The 18,050-nt window shown below is 43.5% G+C and overlaps 1 protein-coding gene across 2 annotated transcripts in view; it reads left to right on the forward strand.

Annotated features, from left to right (window-relative positions):
* LOC115385309 (GTPase IMAP family member 4-like) overlaps positions 1-18,050 on the forward strand; it is a 36,717-nt gene that overhangs the window by 3,086 nt on the left and 15,581 nt on the right. For both annotated transcript variants that reach the window (XM_030087286.1, XM_030087287.1), the window contains exons 3-4: positions 9,401-10,043; positions 17,497-17,650. In XM_030087286.1, the coding sequence (XP_029943146.1) occupies positions 9,621-10,043; positions 17,497-17,650 (577 nt within the window). In that variant the 5' untranslated portion in view covers positions 9,401-9,620. The remainder of the gene's footprint in view (positions 1-9,400; positions 10,044-17,496; positions 17,651-18,050) is intronic.

Raw genomic sequence — 18,050 nt, forward strand, 5'->3', positions numbered from 1 at the left:
TTGGAGCTAATAATTACTTCCTGATGTATTTCTAACATACCTGTTTTGGGGTTGTTGTTTTTTAAGAGCAGCTCCAACAAGATCTGCCACCAGAGAAGACAGCTGGAGCTTCTCCGACGCTGCACTGCGGGTCTGGATCACCATGGAAACCAAGTCGCCGTTCTGCGGTCATCTGAAAGTGATTACAACATTATCGTTCTTCACTGTTGTTTATTTCTGATAGAATAAACGTGTATTTCCCCTTACAGCGGTCTGCATACTCCGTTACTTCCACCTTACGACAAGTCCCAATATGAACGACCGCATTGCTCATTTATGATCCAAATATTAATTCATAATCCAAGTTATGACCAAGATCTATATTTTAAAATCAAGTATTTCCTATTGGTCATATAAATGTTATCACGGAGAATCACGGACTGAAGGAGTGTTTTTTTTTTTTAAATTTAACAGAGGGCGTTGCTCCGAGAAGTTTGAGCACAAATACAATTCTCTGCATTAAATAATGACTTCAGGTAGACTTTCAAAACATCACAAAATCACTAAAATAGTTCTGGAACAGATCAGAAGCCACAATATGAAACATTTTTAAAAAAAAAAAAAGACTATCGAACGGAGAAGTCTCTAAATTATAATTTACACAATGCCTCTCTAGCAATAAATGTACATTTTTATCTTCATATTTTCCACTCGGTTTATGGATGCGATCTGTAGTTTTTTTGTTTAAATGCGCAATCTGTCTATTTTGTCTTCTAAAATGCCGCCCCGCTGGTTGTTAGGCTGTTGCTATGGACTCTGAACTCTGACCCGGAAGTATGTCACGGACTGATTTTTTTTTTGTTAAACGGAGCGAGTTTCTGCTCTTAAACTAATTATATTTGTCTATAAATACGCTTCTGTGCATTATATAACAAGTTCTGTTTAATTTAAGAGTAATATTTATTTGAATCAGATGTGTGTTTTCATCTTCATACATTTGCTGAAACAAGTTTGTTATAAATCAAGCAATCATTAAATCGATCACTCTGTCTGCAGTTATGTGTTATAACATTAAGATCAAACGTTTTTAACTGTTTAATAGTATTCCAGTAGATATGAAGTATTGACGTAACGACAACAAAGAAGAAAAGGGTGACAAATCAACTCATTTCTTTAAGATAGATAGAACTTTATTCATACCTTTGGTGTGTACCTGAGGATAAAAGTCGATCTAAAAGCAGCACAACACCAGCGTCACGTGCGTGTGTGCAGAGGAGAAGAGGCCCAATCCTGAAAAATGGACTTTTAGATAGATACTTTTATTAATCCCCACATGGGAAATTCAAGGGTCATTCAGTAGCAACACATAAAACAGAACAGAATAACAATAAATAACATTTAAAAAACAACAGAAAAAAAAAGAAGAATCCCGTGTATAAACCCCAGCACATAATGTTACATTAACAGTGCTCATTATAAAATCGAATGGCAGCAGGAATGAATGATCTCCTAAAGCGCTCCGTCCTACAGCGCACTGAGAGGAGACGGTCTGATCTGTGGCTCCTCTGAGCAGACAGAGTCTCATGTAGAGGCTGCCTGGTGTTACTGAGGATGGATGGACTGTTATGAGCTGTTAACATGGTTAGTGTGTGATTGGCTCACAAAAACTTCTTTTTGGTTGATGTTCTCTTCATTCATGCATATTTGAGTATTCTGTAAGAATAATTAGTGCAAGCTCTAGCTCCCTTCACACGACTGATGTGCAGCATGGTGGCGTACTTCAGCACGAAGGAGAACCTCTCAACACAGATGTGCTGCACTAGATCCACCAGACGAGCTGCAGAGGCCTTCTCTCCAACTTCAGTGTAAAATACACACTACAAGGCCTGTTTCTTTCTTTCTTCATGCTGTGAGAGCTGGATTATTGTCAGACAGTCCTCCTCGAGGTGCCCCACAGGTCATTAAACCCTCTGAGGCATGAGACATGAGCCTGTTATGACCTTTGACCTCTGTTGCTCTATTGCTCTTATTTGACCTCCACAGCAGATACAGACCTAAAACTTGAACTGTGAGGCCTCTGGGAGCTATAAAATCATGAACCGTTGGACTTTTTCATAAGCTCCTCCCAAACAGGAAGTAGCTTCAGGAAGGAAATGGGGCTTCCAAATTCTACATATGACTTTCTGGCAGAGGTGTGAACACATCCCACAAATCTCAGCTTATTTGGAGCAAATCTGACCAAATGATGATGCTTTATTGATTCTTTTTACTGCACACTGCGACGCCCTGTATGGGCAGCAGAAAGGACTTGATGGAGTTAAACCACCGCAGATGTGATCCTGAGGGAAGACAGAAGAACACACTAACATTTCAACTTCCTGAGTTGAATGGAAAACGACTTTATCAGCTGATGACACTGGGGAATCAGAGTCTGTGACCTTTACCCTCTCAGAGCCTTTGTGAGCAGTCTGGAGGATCATATCCAGGTTCTGATATAAAATGTTCACCACAGTGTCCAGTTAAAAGAATCAATTAAGCAACATCATTTGGTCAGATTTGCTTTATTTGGCGAACACTTTAGGCTTGATCTTCAGCTGATGATAAAGCCTCCCAGAGCCTTTGTAAGCAGTCTGGAGTCGGGATCAAATCAGAGGCCCAAGCGCTGTCTCAGACAAACCCCAACTCCAATAAGCAGCTCCTCAAACCCTGGCAAAGTGTTCTCCTAAACACCCCTCCTACAATTTCAATTTTCTGGGTAGAAAGGCAACATTTTATATCAGAACCTGGATTTGATCCTCCAGACTGCTCACAAAGGCTCTGAGAGGGTAAAGGTCACAGACTCTGATTCCCCCCCCCGTACACTTCGCCCTAGGCGGCCGCCTAGTTTGCCTATTCCCATTCAAACCGCGGCGCACAGACGATGCCATGACTGCATTTGCACTTCATGCCACTAGGTGCGCTGTTTGCATGTTCAACCTTATTTTACACAAACACCACAGAGGAAGAAGGGCGCCGCAGCCGCTGCAGGCTCTCTCTGCATGTTGTGGGAAAAGGAGTGTGAGCCGGCAAGACGTGGTGAAATGTGCATTGATGCGATGCACCGTTTTTTCAATAAAAGAGAAGAACTTAACGATTGTTTCCGCACATTTTCTTTACGTCGTATCAATTAAACTGTGTCACAAGTAGTTTGTGTACTACAAAGACCAAGATTCCTTGCAGATAGAACATGCGCAGAACAGTATTTCATGTCCTTTTCGACCGGGTTTTTAAATATGAATATGAGCATATTCAGGGTTTTGCACGTGTTTATATGGCTGTGCGCCATGTAATGTATTATTCTGTCAATATTCCAGTTAATAAAGAGTTTTTGCCTTTATATAAACGTACTTAATCTCGCGGCATTCGATCTTGCGAGATCTCGCGGCATTGCGCTCTCGCGAGATCTCGTGACACGAGATCTCGTCCCATCCCTAATGTTGGGTAACACTTTACTTGAAGCACCCGGTATAACACATTCTAAGTAGTTATAAACACTCATACATGATCACAATGCTTTATAACTCACTATACAGCATAAGCTCCCCCTAGAACTGCCACCTTAACGTGGTGGGGGAGTTTGAGAGCCCGCATGATCCCAGGAGCTATGTTGCCGGGGGGCTTTATGCCCCCTAGTCGGGTCTCCCATGGCAAACAGGTCCTGGGTGATGGGCCAGACTGAGAGCAGTTCAAAACCCCCTATGAGTAGAAAAAGAACAAAGGTAGTTACGTCGTCCGGTATGGCGCAGCCGGGGCCCCACCCTGGAGCCAGGCCTGGGTTGGGGCTCGTAAGCAAGCGCCTGGTGGCCGGGTCTTTGCCCACGGGCCTGGCCAGGCTCAGCCCGAATGGACGACGTGGGCCTGACCTCCGGTGGGCTCACCACCCACCGAGGGAACCGTAGGGGCCGGGTGCAGTGTGGATTGGGTGGCAGCCGACGGCAGGGTGCCCGGCGACCCGATCCCTGGACACAGAGACTGGCTCTAGGGACATGGAATGTCACCTCGTTGGGGGGGAAGGAGCCCGAGCTTGTGAGGGAGGTTGAGAGGTACCGGCTAGATATAGTCGAGCTCACCTCCACACATAGCCTGGGCTCTGGAACCCAACCTCTTGAGAAGGGCTGGACTCTCCACTTCTCTGGCGTTGCCCGCGGTGAGAGGCGGGGCTGGTGTGGGTTTGCTTATAGCCCCACAGCTCAGCCGCCATGTGTTGGAGTTCACCCAGTGAACGAGAGGGTTGCATCCCTGTGCCTTCGGGTCGGGGATAGGTGCCTCACTGTTGTCTTGGCTTACGGGCCGAACAGCAGTGCAGAGTACCCGGCCTTCTTGGAGTCCCTGGGAGGGGTGCTGGACAGTGCTCCGACTGGGACTCCATTGTTCTACTGGGGGACTTCACGCCCACGTGGGCAGTGACAGTGAGACCTGGAAGGGGTGATTGGATCGCACGGCCTCCCCGATCTGAACCCGAGTGGTGTTCTGTTATTGGACTTCTGTGCTAGTCACAGTTTGTCCATAACGAACACCATGTTCGAGCACAAGGGTGTCCATAAGTGCACTTGACACCAGGACACCCTAGGTAGGAGGTCGATGATCGACTTTGTTGTCGTGTCATCTGACCTCCGGCCGCGTGTTTTGGACACTCGGGTGAAGAGAGGGGCAGAGCTGTCGACCGATCACCACCTGGTGGTGAGTTGGATTCGCTGGCGGAGGAGGAAACCGGACAGACTTGGCAGACCCAAACGTGTTGTGAGGGTCTGCTGGGAACATCTGGCGGAACCCTCTGTCAGCATGGCTTTCAACTCCCACCTCCGGGAGAGCTTGTCTCATGTCCTGAGGGAGGCTGGGACATTGAGTCCGAGTGACCATGTTCTCCACCTCCATTGTCGAAGCAGCTGCTCGGAGCTGTGGTCGTAAGGTCTCCGGTGCCTGTCGTGGCGGCAACCCCCGAACCCGGTGGTGGACACCGGAAGTAAGGGTTGCCGTCAAGCTGAAGAAGGAGTCCTATGGTGCCTTGCTGGCTCATGGGACTCCCGAAGCAGCTGACGGGTACCGGCAGGCCAAGCGAACTGCAGCCCGAGCAGTTGTGGAGGCAAAAACTCGGGTCTGGGAGGAGTTCGGGGAGGCCATGGAGGAGACTATCGGTCGGCCTCGAAGAAATTCTGGCAAACCGTCCGGCACCTCAGGAGGGGAAAGCAGGTCTCCGCCAACACTGTTTACACTGGAGGTGGGGAGCTGCTGACCTCAACTGGGGATATTGTTGGACGGTGGAAGGAATACTTTGAGGACCTCCTCAATCCTGTCGCCACGTGGTCCGTGGAGGAAGCAGAGGCTGAGGTCTCAGAGGTGGACTCGTCCATCACCCCAGCTGAAGTCACTGAGGTGGTTGGCAAGCTCCTCGGTGGCAAGGCACCGGGGGTGGACGAGATTCGGCCTGAGTACCTTAAGTCTCTGGATGTGCAGGGACTGTCTTGGTTGACACGTCTCTGCAACATCGCGTGGCGGTCGGGGACGGTGCCTCTGGATTGGCAGAGCGGGGTGGTGGTCCCCCTGTTTAAAAAGGGGGACCGGAGGGTGTGCTCCAACTATAGGGGGATTACACTCCTCAGCCTCCCCGGGAAAGTCTATTCCAGGGTACTGGAGAGGAGGATCCGACCGATAGTCAAACCTCGGATCCAGGAGGAACAATGCGGTTTTTATCCTGGTCGTGGAACAGTGGACCAGCTCTATACCCTCCATAGGGTGCTCGAGGGTTCGTGGGAGTTTGCCCAACCAGTCCACATGTGTTTTGTGGATTTGGAGAAGGCATTCGACCGTGTCCCTCGTGGTGTCTTGTGGGGGGTGCTCCGAGAATATGGAGGTCGGGGCCCCTTGTTAAGGGCCGTTCGGTCTTTGTATGACCGGAGTAGGAGTCTGGTCCGCATTGCCGGCAGTAAGTCGGACCTGTTCCCGGTGCATGTTGGACTCCGGCAGGGCTGCCCTTTGTCACCGGTTCTGTTCATAATTTTCATGGACAGAATTTCTAGGTGCAGCCAGGGGCCGGAGGGGGTCCGGTTCGGGAACCACAGGATTTCATCTCTGCTTTTTGCAGATGATGTTGTCCTGTTGGCTTCATCGAACCCGGACCTACAGCATGCACTGGGGCGGTTCGCAGCCGAGTGTGAAGCGGCAGGGATGAGGATCAGCACCTCGAAATCCGAGGCCATGGTCCTCGACCGGAGGAAGGTGGCTTGCCCCCTCCAGGTTGGTGGAGAGACCCTAGCCCAAGTGGAGGAGTTCAAGTATCTTGGGGTCTTGTTCACGAGTGGGGGACGGATGGAGCGTAAGATAGACAGGCGGATCGGTGCAGCGGCTGCAGTGATGCAGTCGTTGTATCGGTCCGTCGTGGTGAAGAAGGAGCTGAGCCGAAAGGCGAAGCTCTCGATTTACCGGTCAATCTACGTTCCCACCCTCACCTATGGTCATGAGCTTTGGGTCATGACCGAAAGGACAAGATCCCGGATACAAGCGGCCGAAATGAGCTTCCTCCGTGGGGTGGCTGGGCGCTCCCTTAGAGATAGGGTGAGGAGCTCAGTCACCAGGGAGGAGCTCGGAGTAGAGCTGCTACTCCTCCACATCGAGAGGAACCAGCTGAGGTGGCTCGGACATCTGTTTAGGATGCCTCCTGGACGCCTCCCTAGGGAGGTGTTCCGGGCATGTCCCACTGGGAGGAGACCCCGGGGAAGACCCAGGACACGCTGGAGAGACTATGTCTCTCTGCTGGCCTGGGAACGCCTTGGGATCCTGCCAGAGGAGCTGGAGGAAGTGTCTGGGGACAGGGAAGTCTGGGCATCCCTGCTGAGACTGCTGCCCCCGTGACCCGGCCCCGGATAAGCGGTAGAAAATGGATGGATGGATGGATGGATGGATGGATGGATGGATATACAGCATAAGATTAGGGTTAGGGTTAGGGTTAGATCCTGGCATTGTTATCATCTATGAATGTTTATAACTATAGCTACACGTGTTACAATGGCATTATAATGCTTTATAAATGTACTTATAATGTTTAATACAGGGGTCTTCAAATAAAGTTTTACCGTATATTGTTCTACATCTTTCTATAAACAACGTAACAACTGTTTAAACCGAACTTATCCTTTAATGTCCTCCTAAAATAAAACCACTGATAGCATCAAATAAGAAAATCTCAAAGTGTTATTGAACACAATAAGCTCCATTGTGTCCCCTGCTTCACTGACTGCTCTTGTGAACTTTAAGGCTGACAGCAATGATTTTTCAATCTTCTTTGTCGATAAAATCAGAGCCGTAAAAGACAAAATCCCAGCACCTTCCTTGTGCAGTCCAGGTCATGTTGAACCGCTTTTACATGTCTGGTCCTCTGTTACTCCTGTATGCCTTGAAGATGTCTCAGCACTGATGGCAAAAACAAAACCCTCCTCCAGTTCTGTAGATGTTTTATCATCTAAGCTCACTGTGAGTGTTTTTGACACAATCGGACCATGGGTGACCAAAATGTTCAACCGGTCGCTCTCTTCTGGTGTGTTTCCTTCTACCTTCAAGCATATAGTTGTAGAGCCTAAACTTAAGAGACCTAACTTGGACCAACATGAACTTAAGAACTACAGGTCAATATCTAAATTCCTCTTTTTGTTCAGAATGTTAGAAAATGTGGTGGTGAAACAGCTCACATCGTTTTTACAAACGCATGACCTCTACCACATTTTTCAGTCAGGCTTTCGTAAATACCACTCTACAGAGACTGCCCTGCTGAAAGTGTCCAGAGACATCCTGATGTCTGCCGACTTGAGGAGATGCACAGTGCTGGTCCTGGTGAACCTGTCTTCAGCCTTCGACACAGTTGACCACCAGATCCTGGTAAACAGGCTGCAGGACCTGATTGGCCTCTCAGGTCCAGTGCTCCAGTGGTTCTCCTCATATCTGGCTGGTAGGAGCTTCAGTGTCTCAGCCAACCACATCATGTCTGAGCGAGCCAACCTGCAGTGTGGTGTGCCTCAGGGTTCAGTTCTGGGACCCATCCTGTTCCTACTGTACTTACTTCCTCTGGGTCAGATAATCCAGCAGTTCAGTGATGTCTCCTACCACCTGTTCGCTGAAGACCTTCAGCTGTACTGCTCATTCAAGCCTTCTGAAAATCACAAATGAGCTTGTTAATGAACTGCTTGTCACTAACCAAGCAGTGGTTCAGTGAGAACAGCATCCAACTAAATTTAGGAAAAAACAGAGACCCCCATCATTACACCAGCCAGTGCCATCCCCACTATTGAGCAGCACCTTGGTGCTCTCAGACCCTCAACCAAAGCCAAACCGAGGAACCTTGGGGTGATCTTTGACAACGCCATGTCACTAGACCTACACTCAAAGCAGCTGGTTAGAAAATGTTTCTTCCACCTGTGCAACATCACTAAACTCAGATCTATGGTATCAAAGAACGAGCTTGAAATGATCATTCATGCATGTATAGCCTCGTGGCTGGATTACTGCAACAGCCTGTTCACCTGCCTTAACAAGAAGAGCTGGCTCATCTCTAGTATGTCCAAAACTCAGCAGCGAGGCTGCTGACCAGCACCAACAGGAGGTCCCACATCACACCTGTGTTAAAATCTCTCCACTGGCTCCCGTTCTGCTCCTGTTCAGTTCAAAATTCTAGTGCTGACCTTCCGAGCTCTTCATGGCCAGGCTCCCATGTATATCAGAGACTTAATCAAGCCCTACAGCTCAGCCCAAGGCCTGAGGTCCACTGATCAGAACCTGGTGAGAGTTCCCCAGACTCGTTTGAAAACGAGGGGTGACCGCTCATTTATATCACTGCGCCTCGCCTCTGGAACGAGCTTCTTCTGGACATGCGCTCCCTGGACTCAGCGGACGCCTTCTGTTTAAGAAGGCATTCTAGACCCTCTGTTCTGTGTTGTCTTGGAAGTATCATATACTGTCTATTTGATTTTTTAATCGCTTTTTGTTATCTATTAATTTTTTTCGTTTTACCTGTGACACACTTTGTGATGACTGTTCTGGGAAAAGTGCTATATAAATAAATTTTACTTACTTCCTTAATTACATCATTCGTTGTCATATTATTCCATGGAGTCTACACAAGAAGTATGTTTTAGAAAACATGGAAATTTGTAAAAATTATCCAATAAAATTTGTGTTGTGCTTTAAATATATGTTTCTTCAAATGGAAAATTAATAAACAAATTGTAGGAATGTTATCCAATACATATCAGTGACTCAAGAGTCAGTTCAGATAAATAACAAAAAAAATAAGGAACTCCAAGATGCTTTGGCATTTTGAGTGAAAACATGTTTTGTAATAAACAAGTATCCATGTGTTTATTAATACTGATGTTTGTTTGTTGTTTTCTTCTAGAAAAACCATTGAGAGTTGTCCTGCTGGGAAAAACCGGAACAGGAAAAGCAGCTTTGGCAATGCCTTGATTGGAGAAACAGTGTTTGAGAAGAATACTTCTGCAAACTCTGGTACAAGTGAATGTCAGACAGCCACAAAAGAGAGTGGAGCAATCACAGTAGTTGATACTCCTGGTTTCTTTGACACCAGCAGGGATGAAGCAGATCTCAAACCTGAGATAATGAAGAGTATCACAGAGTGCTCACCTGGACCTCATGCTTTTCTCATTCTCCTCAAAGTGGAGAAATACACTGAGCAAGAGAGTCAGGTTATTACAAAAATAAGAGAGTTTTTTTCTGAAGAGGCTTTTAAATATGCTGTACTGGTCTTCACTCATGGTGACCAGCTTGATGAGAGCAAGACGATCAAAGAGTTTGTCAGAGAAAATGAGGATCTGATAGAGCTTTTAGATAAATGTGGTGGCCGCTGTCATGTTGTTGATAATAAATACTGGAACAACAACCAGTTCCAGATCAGACAGCTGCTCTACACGATCCATGAAATGGTGGAGCAACATGGAGGAGGCTGCTACACCATTGAGATGCTGCAAGCAGTGGAGAGAAACATCCAGAAAGAGACAACGCGAACCAGATCCAGAGAGGAGGTAAAGAAAAATTTATTTGTGGCATGCATGATACCACTTTACTTTTCACAAGCACTTTTTGTAAATTTCGAAACATCCCCAGAAAGTGTCGATAAATTAAGATTAATTGAATTAATTTCCGTAATTTCAAATTTTATATTTTGTAGGACAGAAGAACTCATACGTTTCAAAATGAAATCAACTCTTGAACATAAATAAAAGAAAGTACTGAGTAGTTTAGAAGATTTTTGGGTTTTCATACAAAAGAAAATGTAAGACGTTATCAACCACATTCTCCTGAGGCGATGATTAAATATGTCAAAATTCCAAGCAAATTAGATTGACCTTCTTACCTCTGGGAGCATTATAACATAGACTAAATCCAGCAGTCTTACCTCACCCTCTCTGTAGTTTTTCTTTTCTGCCTGTGACCTCCGCCATCACCTTCAGAAGCTCAATAACCGATCAATCCATCCATTCATTTTCAAACGCTTATCTGAGACCGGGTCAAAGGGGCAGCTCAGCTGGCTCCTGTCGAAGTGCAGGAGTCGTGGTTCTACTCCAAGCTCCTCCCTGTTGACTGAGCTCATCACCCTATCTCTAATGGAGAGACCACCCTGCAGAGGAAGCTCATTTCAGCCGGTTGTATCCAGGATCTTGTCCTGTCGGTTATGACCCAAAGCTCATGACCATAGGTGAGGATAGGAGTGACTGATTGAGCCTTTCAGCTCAGCTCCTTCTTCACTACAATGGACCGATACAAAGACTGCATCACTGCAGCCGCTGCACCAATCTGCCTGTCAATCTCATGTTCCATCCGTCCCCCACTCATGAACAAAACCCAAGACACTTGAACTCCTCTACTTGGGGCAAACCTTCTTTCACTCAAGGACCATGGCCTTGGATTTGGAGGTGCTGATCCTCATCCCATTGTCTCACACTCAGCTGCATACCATCCCAGTGATTGCTGTAGGTCTGAATTCGATGAAGCCAACAGGACAACATCGTCTGTAAAAGCAGGCATGAGATGCTGTGGCTAACAAACCTGACCCCCTCTGGCCCCCGGTTGCGCCAAGTAATTCTGTCCCAAAAAATTACTAACAGAACCAGTGACAAAGGTCAGCCCTGCCAGAGTGCAACATGCACTGGGAACAGGTCTGACTCACTGCCGACAATGCGGACCAGACTCCTGCTTCGTTCATACAGAGACCGACGGCGCCTTAACAAGGGGCCCCGGACTCCGTATTCCCGGAGCACCCCCCAAAAGGACCCCTAGGTGCAGTTGAACACCTTCTCCAAATCCACAACACATGTGGACTGGTTTGACAAACTCCCATGAGCCCTGGACTGATGAGATAAGACCCTCTCATTCACTGGGGTGAACTCCCACATGGCGGCCGAGCTGTGGGGCAAGAAATAAACTCACAACAGTCCACCGCCTCTCACCATGGCATCGCCAGAGAAATGGAGAGTCCAGCCCTTCTCCTGAGATTTGATTCCAGAGCCCAGGCTGTGGATGGAGTGAGCGCAACTATATCTTGCCAGTACCTCTCAACCTCCCTCAAAAGCTCAGCCCCCCAAGAAAGATGGCGGACTTGACAAGATGCACGTTATTGTAAAGAGTGCCGTGCTTCTAAACTGTCTGGCAGACAGGGATATGGACATTGCAAAGTGTCACTTGAAGTCACTCATTGAGAGTGATGTGGTATTACTGTTATTGTACCGTTTACACTTACAGCATCTTATTAAAATCTTTTATTTGTTTTTATTTTACTCTTTTATTGTTACAGGACAGGTTAATCTGATTCCATTTCTATACCCCCTGAGCTGTGATGGTCCTTGAAATTCAAAAGTTAGAGTAGCATGGGTATTGTGCTGTAGTTGAATTTAATTGCTGCTCGAAGTGAACCAATAAATGAATGAATGAAAATGAAAATAATTGCAAAGGTTAAGTCCACAACATGCAAGCTCTGACAGTGTGATCATAAATTGGATTTGTCTTGCAGAAAGTGATATGGACATTAGGGGAGGGAGCAATTACATTAAATTGAAATCACTCATTTGAGAGTGGTGTGATGTTACTCTTTGTACTGTTACAGCAACTGTGACTGCCAATAATTGTTTACATTTTGTTTTATACTTTTTTATTGTTACAGGGCAGGTTGATTTATTTCCATTTGTACTCTCCCAGAGTTGTGATGGTCCTTGAAATGTTAAAGCTAGAGAAACAGTGGTATTGTAATTGTATACCAGAGATATACAATAGTAGTCCACACACAACATACAAGCTCTTACAGTGTGATTATAAAATATCAAAAGTAATACATAGTACTGGTAGAGAGATTACAAGGAATATTTGTTCAGACAATAAGCACTTTTTTGTTACATTTTCTACTCCTAAGGAATAAACCAGGCCTATTTTAACATACTGAATGAACTGCCATCTTCTTATTTTTTTTGTTACTTAATAATGCTATGATATATTTTTTTGGTTCACATTGAACTGCATTTGATTGAACTAATTTATTAAATCGCATCACAAACACGTGTATCGCATCGTATCGGGAACAAGTTGAATCATACATCGTATCAGGATGAGGGGTGAATCATATCGCATTATATGAGAATGAGGGGTGAATCGTATCGTATCGAATTGGAATGGAGGGTGAATCATATCATTTTGTATCGAAAACAGGGATTAATCGTAAGTATTGTATCAGCAGGATTCAGAATATCGCAAATTATATCGTATCGTTGGCAGGCATCGAGATGTATATCTAATCGCCACAGTTTGGAGATCCACACCCCTAATACAGGTGTATGTATGTATGGTGAATACATACATAGAGCTACATACATACAGCTTTCACAAGATATGACACTCTAAGCTAGGCATTGTATTTATTACACATACATATACATACACATAGTATTTCTGCCCCAGGCCGGATCAGCAACATCCTAAGTCAAGGATGGGTAACTGAAATGATGGAGCATTTTTTTTTGTCAACTCTCTGGAGGTCGGGGATGGGGGGGCTTCGGTAGAGTTGTTCGTTGGGGGGGGATTCGGTAGAGTTGTTCGTTGACAACGAATTTATAATCGATTTTAATCGATTTAATCAGTTAGTTGTTGCTGCCCTAGTTGATAGCAGGTGTTTAAAGATAAGTACGGTTTAAACAGTTTTCATGTTGTTTTCACGTTGTTTATAACTGAAGTACAACATATATTCACCCAGAAGGCTTTTCTGATTCAAACAGTGCTTCGGGAGAAATTTAGATCCAAAATCGAGTGACGCACATCTGTATATGTCTAGCAGACGGGGCATGGTAACGCTGCTCCTAAAGCGGCTTCAATCATCCAAAAACTCATTAGTTTCACCAATATTTCATCATGGTCTGCTCACCCTCTCCCCAGACAGCCCTGTGTCGAGATTGTCATATATGCAGATATATGTCCGATTTGAATTTACTACTTGTTGAGTTAAGAAGTGCACACGTATCTAGATACTTACAAAGATTATCACATCAAAAATAAGTGCATAAAAAGCCCATGGCTCACAAAAGGAATATTAACGTATGTAAGAAGAAAAATAATTTATATAAGCTCTTATTAAGTCCAAATCTCTTGATACAGAAATAAGATATAAAAGATATAGAAATAAATTAACTGATATTATTAGAACTAGGAAGAAATTATATGACAGAAATTTATTATTTCAAAATAAATGTAATATTAAAGGAACCTGAGATGTAATTAATAGTCTGATTAAAAAAGGATATTCAAAATCAACGTATCCTGAATATTTTGTTGACAAGATAATGAAAACCATAACATGAGTGAAATAGTAATAGTTTTAATAAATTCTTTGTAAGTATTGGTCCAGAGTTGGCTGCTGCAATTCCAAGTCGTAGAGCTGATATTAATATTAATTGGAATCCATCATCACTCTTTCTGACGCCCATAAGCAAGCAGGAAGTGGTGAATGTTGCTCTCAAATGTAAAAGTAAGTCCTCCACTGACTGTCATGATATTGATATGACATTGGTTAAAAGGGTTATTTTGAGCATTGCCAAACCCTTACCCTATATCTACAATGTCTCATTCCAGTCCGGTTGTTTCCCAAAAAAAATGAAAGTTGCAAAAGTAATACCTTTGTTCAAAATGGTAACAAACACAGTTTTACAAACTACAGGCCAATTTCTCTCTTGCCTCAATTTTCTAAAATTCTTGAAAACTTTTGATTCTCGGCTTGACAGTTTTTTGGACAAAATCATGTAATAAACGAAGAACAATATGGTTTTCATAAAGGTCGAACCACCTCAATGGCAATACTCGAAGCATTGAACTAATCACTAATACATGAACAAAAAAATATATATATTGCAGGTATCTTATTGATCTCAAAAAGCATTTGACACACAATCACTCAATCCTACTAAACAAACTCAATTGCTACGGAATTCGCGGGATAGCCAGTGACTGGATAAATAGCTATCTTATGAACAGAGCACAGTATGTCAAAATGGAGCAGTATACATCTAATCAACTTGACATTACTTGTGGCGTTCCTCAGGAGTCGGTGCTGGGGCCAAAACTATTTACCATATATATAAATGATATTTTTGATGTATCCCAATCCTTCAAACTCAGACTCAAACTTGCAGATGACACGACAATATTCTGTAGTAGTGAAAATTATAATGAGCTGGTGAATACAGTAAATGAGGAAATGAACAGAATAAACACTGGTTAGACATAAATAAACTATCTTTAAACTTAAACAAAACTAAAGTAATGATGTTTATACTTCTGATAGTAATTTAGAACTAGAATTAATTATTGATGGTGTCCAAATTGAAACTGTAAAGAGAATGCCTTTCTAGGAATTATGATTGACAATAAACTATCATGGAAAGCTCACATCAAACACATAAAACAAAATTTCTAAAGTATTTCAATTTTAAACAGAGTGAAATTTTACCTTGACGAAAATGCACTCCGTACTCTATACTGCACATTGGTACTCCCATACTTCATGTATTGTGTTGAAGTATGAGGAAATAACTATCAGTGTGCAATTGATCCTATAGTTAAATTACAGAAACGAGCAGTGCGAATTATTCACAAGGTTGGATTTCGGGAACACAGTCACAATCTGTTTATTCAGTCTAAGCTGCTCAAATTCAATGATTTGGTAAAATATAATACCTTAATCATTTTATATAAGGCTTTCAATAATTTATTACCATCTAACTTACAGCAATTCTTCATAAAAAATATACATTCGTAATTTGAGAGGATATGGGAATTTCATCTCTCTCAAACTTGAACTCGTTTTGTTGTCTGTATGTGGAGTGAAACTTTGGAACAAATTGGATACCCAACACAAGCAATGTCAAATATTCACAGATTTAAATTCTTTATAATACATGATCTGGTCACAATATAAAAAAGTGGAACCTAAATTGACAACTCTACCTTGTTGCACTTGTGTTTCCTTACCTCACCGGTATATTGTCCATTACCATTGCTGGTATAGTCTTTTCTACCATTGTTGGTATTGTTCACAATCCCTTACCACTTTTGGTCAGTAATATTGCAATGTAATAATCATCTGTTGCCTATGGTAACACCACCATGTTCAAACACCTCTGTCATTGTTAATTATATCAGCTGTATTTACATAGATCCTTTCAGTGATCGCTGCTTTGCTTCCACTGTGTCGCAGAAACGTACAGGACGTGACATAAGAGTTATGTTTAATACTGATGTAAATTGGGGTGGGATTAAATAAGTTTTTTTCTTCTTCCCACTCCTTTTCAGGCATTATTTTTGTTTTGTTTTGTTTTTTCTTTTGTTGTTGTATGTAAATATACATTGCCCCTTTTTTCAGTTACTATTATGACATTTGTGTTTATGTAACCTGCAATGTCATTTCCTGAAATAATGATTACTACCTAACTAACTAACTACATCTAGATATCTATATCAATATGTCTAGGCGGCCGTGTGACGTAAGCGTGAGCTACGGAATACACAGTGTTGTTGTGTGTGTGTTATTTCGACTGCCGATGCTAATGCATATTTCTAATACCTACTCTTGGAATAAACATCCTCACGCTGCCAAACGCCTCTGGACTTCTTTCAAGCATATCACAGAGATAAATGTTTTGGCTGTTTTGTTGACCTCTGAACTGAAAGCTTTGTTTACGGCTGCCTGCGCAGTATGGCTCATTGTTTCCGGGGCAACCTGAGGCTGCACACGGTGCTTTTTTGTCCAGTTTAGTGTAAAATGGACGAATATCTGTCGGATGAAGATGTTGTGAACGAGAACTTTGAATATGAAAGGTGTCCTTACAAGTTCGAGCCAGAATATACAGATGAAGAGCACATCGAAAGGCGAGCGCAGAGGCAAAGAGAACGACTGGCCAGAGCCGTACTGCACATGCGCGCAGCAGCCGTAAACAAAGCTTTCAGTTCAGAGGTCAACAAGACAACCAAAACATTTATCTTGACACCAGCCTGTCGTGGAGGAGAGGCGTGAGCAGACCATGATGAAATATTGATGAAACTAATGAGTTTTTGGATGATAAAAGCCGTTTTAGGAGCGGCATTACCAATGCCCCATCTGCTCGACATTTACGTGTGTGCGTCCCTCGATTTTGGATCATATTTCTCCCGAAGCACTTTCGGATCAGAAAAGCCTTCTGGGTGAGTATATTGCTGTACTTCATTCTATAAACAATGTGAAAACTGTTTAAACCGTACTTATCCTTTAAAGTAACACTAAGGAACTTTCAGTTTCCGTTGATTTTGGCGCGCCAGGGACAAAGCGTAGTGTTTTGCCTAAAGGAATACTACAGTTCCCATGAGGACTAGTGCGTGACGCAGTAAAATGCTGCTCTCGGTGGCATGCTGTCAGACTGAACTCGCCTACATTTGTTTCCAGTGGCTGTGTGAAGGACGGATAGCGACGAGGTCATGAATCTAATGGTGGCTAAACAATATTATATCATAATGTGACGCATGCCGTGTGCTGGGTTCCTACCACCCTCCTCACAGTTTCTTAGTCCAACTGAAAGCAATACTGATGCCCTCAGCCCGTGACAGAGGGGTCATTCAACCCGTTGTAAGTCGATGTATCATCACAAAAGATATTAAAATGTTTTATTAAGGCTGAAAAGTTCCTTAGTGTCGCTTTAAGACAACCCACTAATCAGAATGGAAACCCAGTAAAAAAAATAATAATAATAACATCATTACGTGAGGAATAAACTTTCTTTGGACTTCCAGTATGGACTGAATGTACGGCGATGCCCTCTTAGCTGCGGATAAGTCCCTACGAAATTCAGCAGATTTTTAATGGTTTTCATCCAGCACCATGGCGTATTTCATGTCCTGTTTAAAATCACAAGAGAATCTTTGAAAAGGTAATGTGTATGATTGTTCTTCAATGTGTGTTTGTTTGATCAGACTGCAGCCAGCAAGAACAAGATTAAAATAACAAACTCACGACAACACAGCCAGCAGGTCAGCACAGGAGGATCAAGAAAGCTCCCAAAAGTCAAACGTTCTTCTCAGCCTGCATTCGTATTTGCACCAAATCCTCTTTGGGACAGAATGAAAGGTAAAAAGCACACTTAGAAATGGAAGGAGTGTTTTTTTTTTTTTTTTTTACTTGTACAGTGCACATGGTGTGCGGAGGAACACTGAGAAAGTACATTGAATTTGGGTGAAATCAAGCTGCACATTGTACATACGTATAATTCATTGTTATACCCTTAGAATTAGTGAAAAGAACTTGTGAGTGGAACTTTCCTGATTCTTAGTTTTTTTTTGATTGCTAAAACACAAAAAGCAAAAATTACGCACAATTTTCACAACCTTAATTTCTTTCCCCAATCGCTTGACTCAATTTGTTACTCCTTTAGATTTCCTTTTCACATTATAACTGACTTTCCTTCTTTACACTCTGATGTCAATTTCACATCACCTTGTTGTCAAAACACAACACGCAATTTTTTAAG

Source organism: Salarias fasciatus, unplaced genomic scaffold (assembly GCF_902148845.1).
Source record: "Salarias fasciatus unplaced genomic scaffold, fSalaFa1.1, whole genome shotgun sequence".
In the NCBI taxonomy this organism is placed as follows: Eukaryota; Metazoa; Chordata; class Actinopteri; order Blenniiformes; family Blenniidae; genus Salarias; species Salarias fasciatus.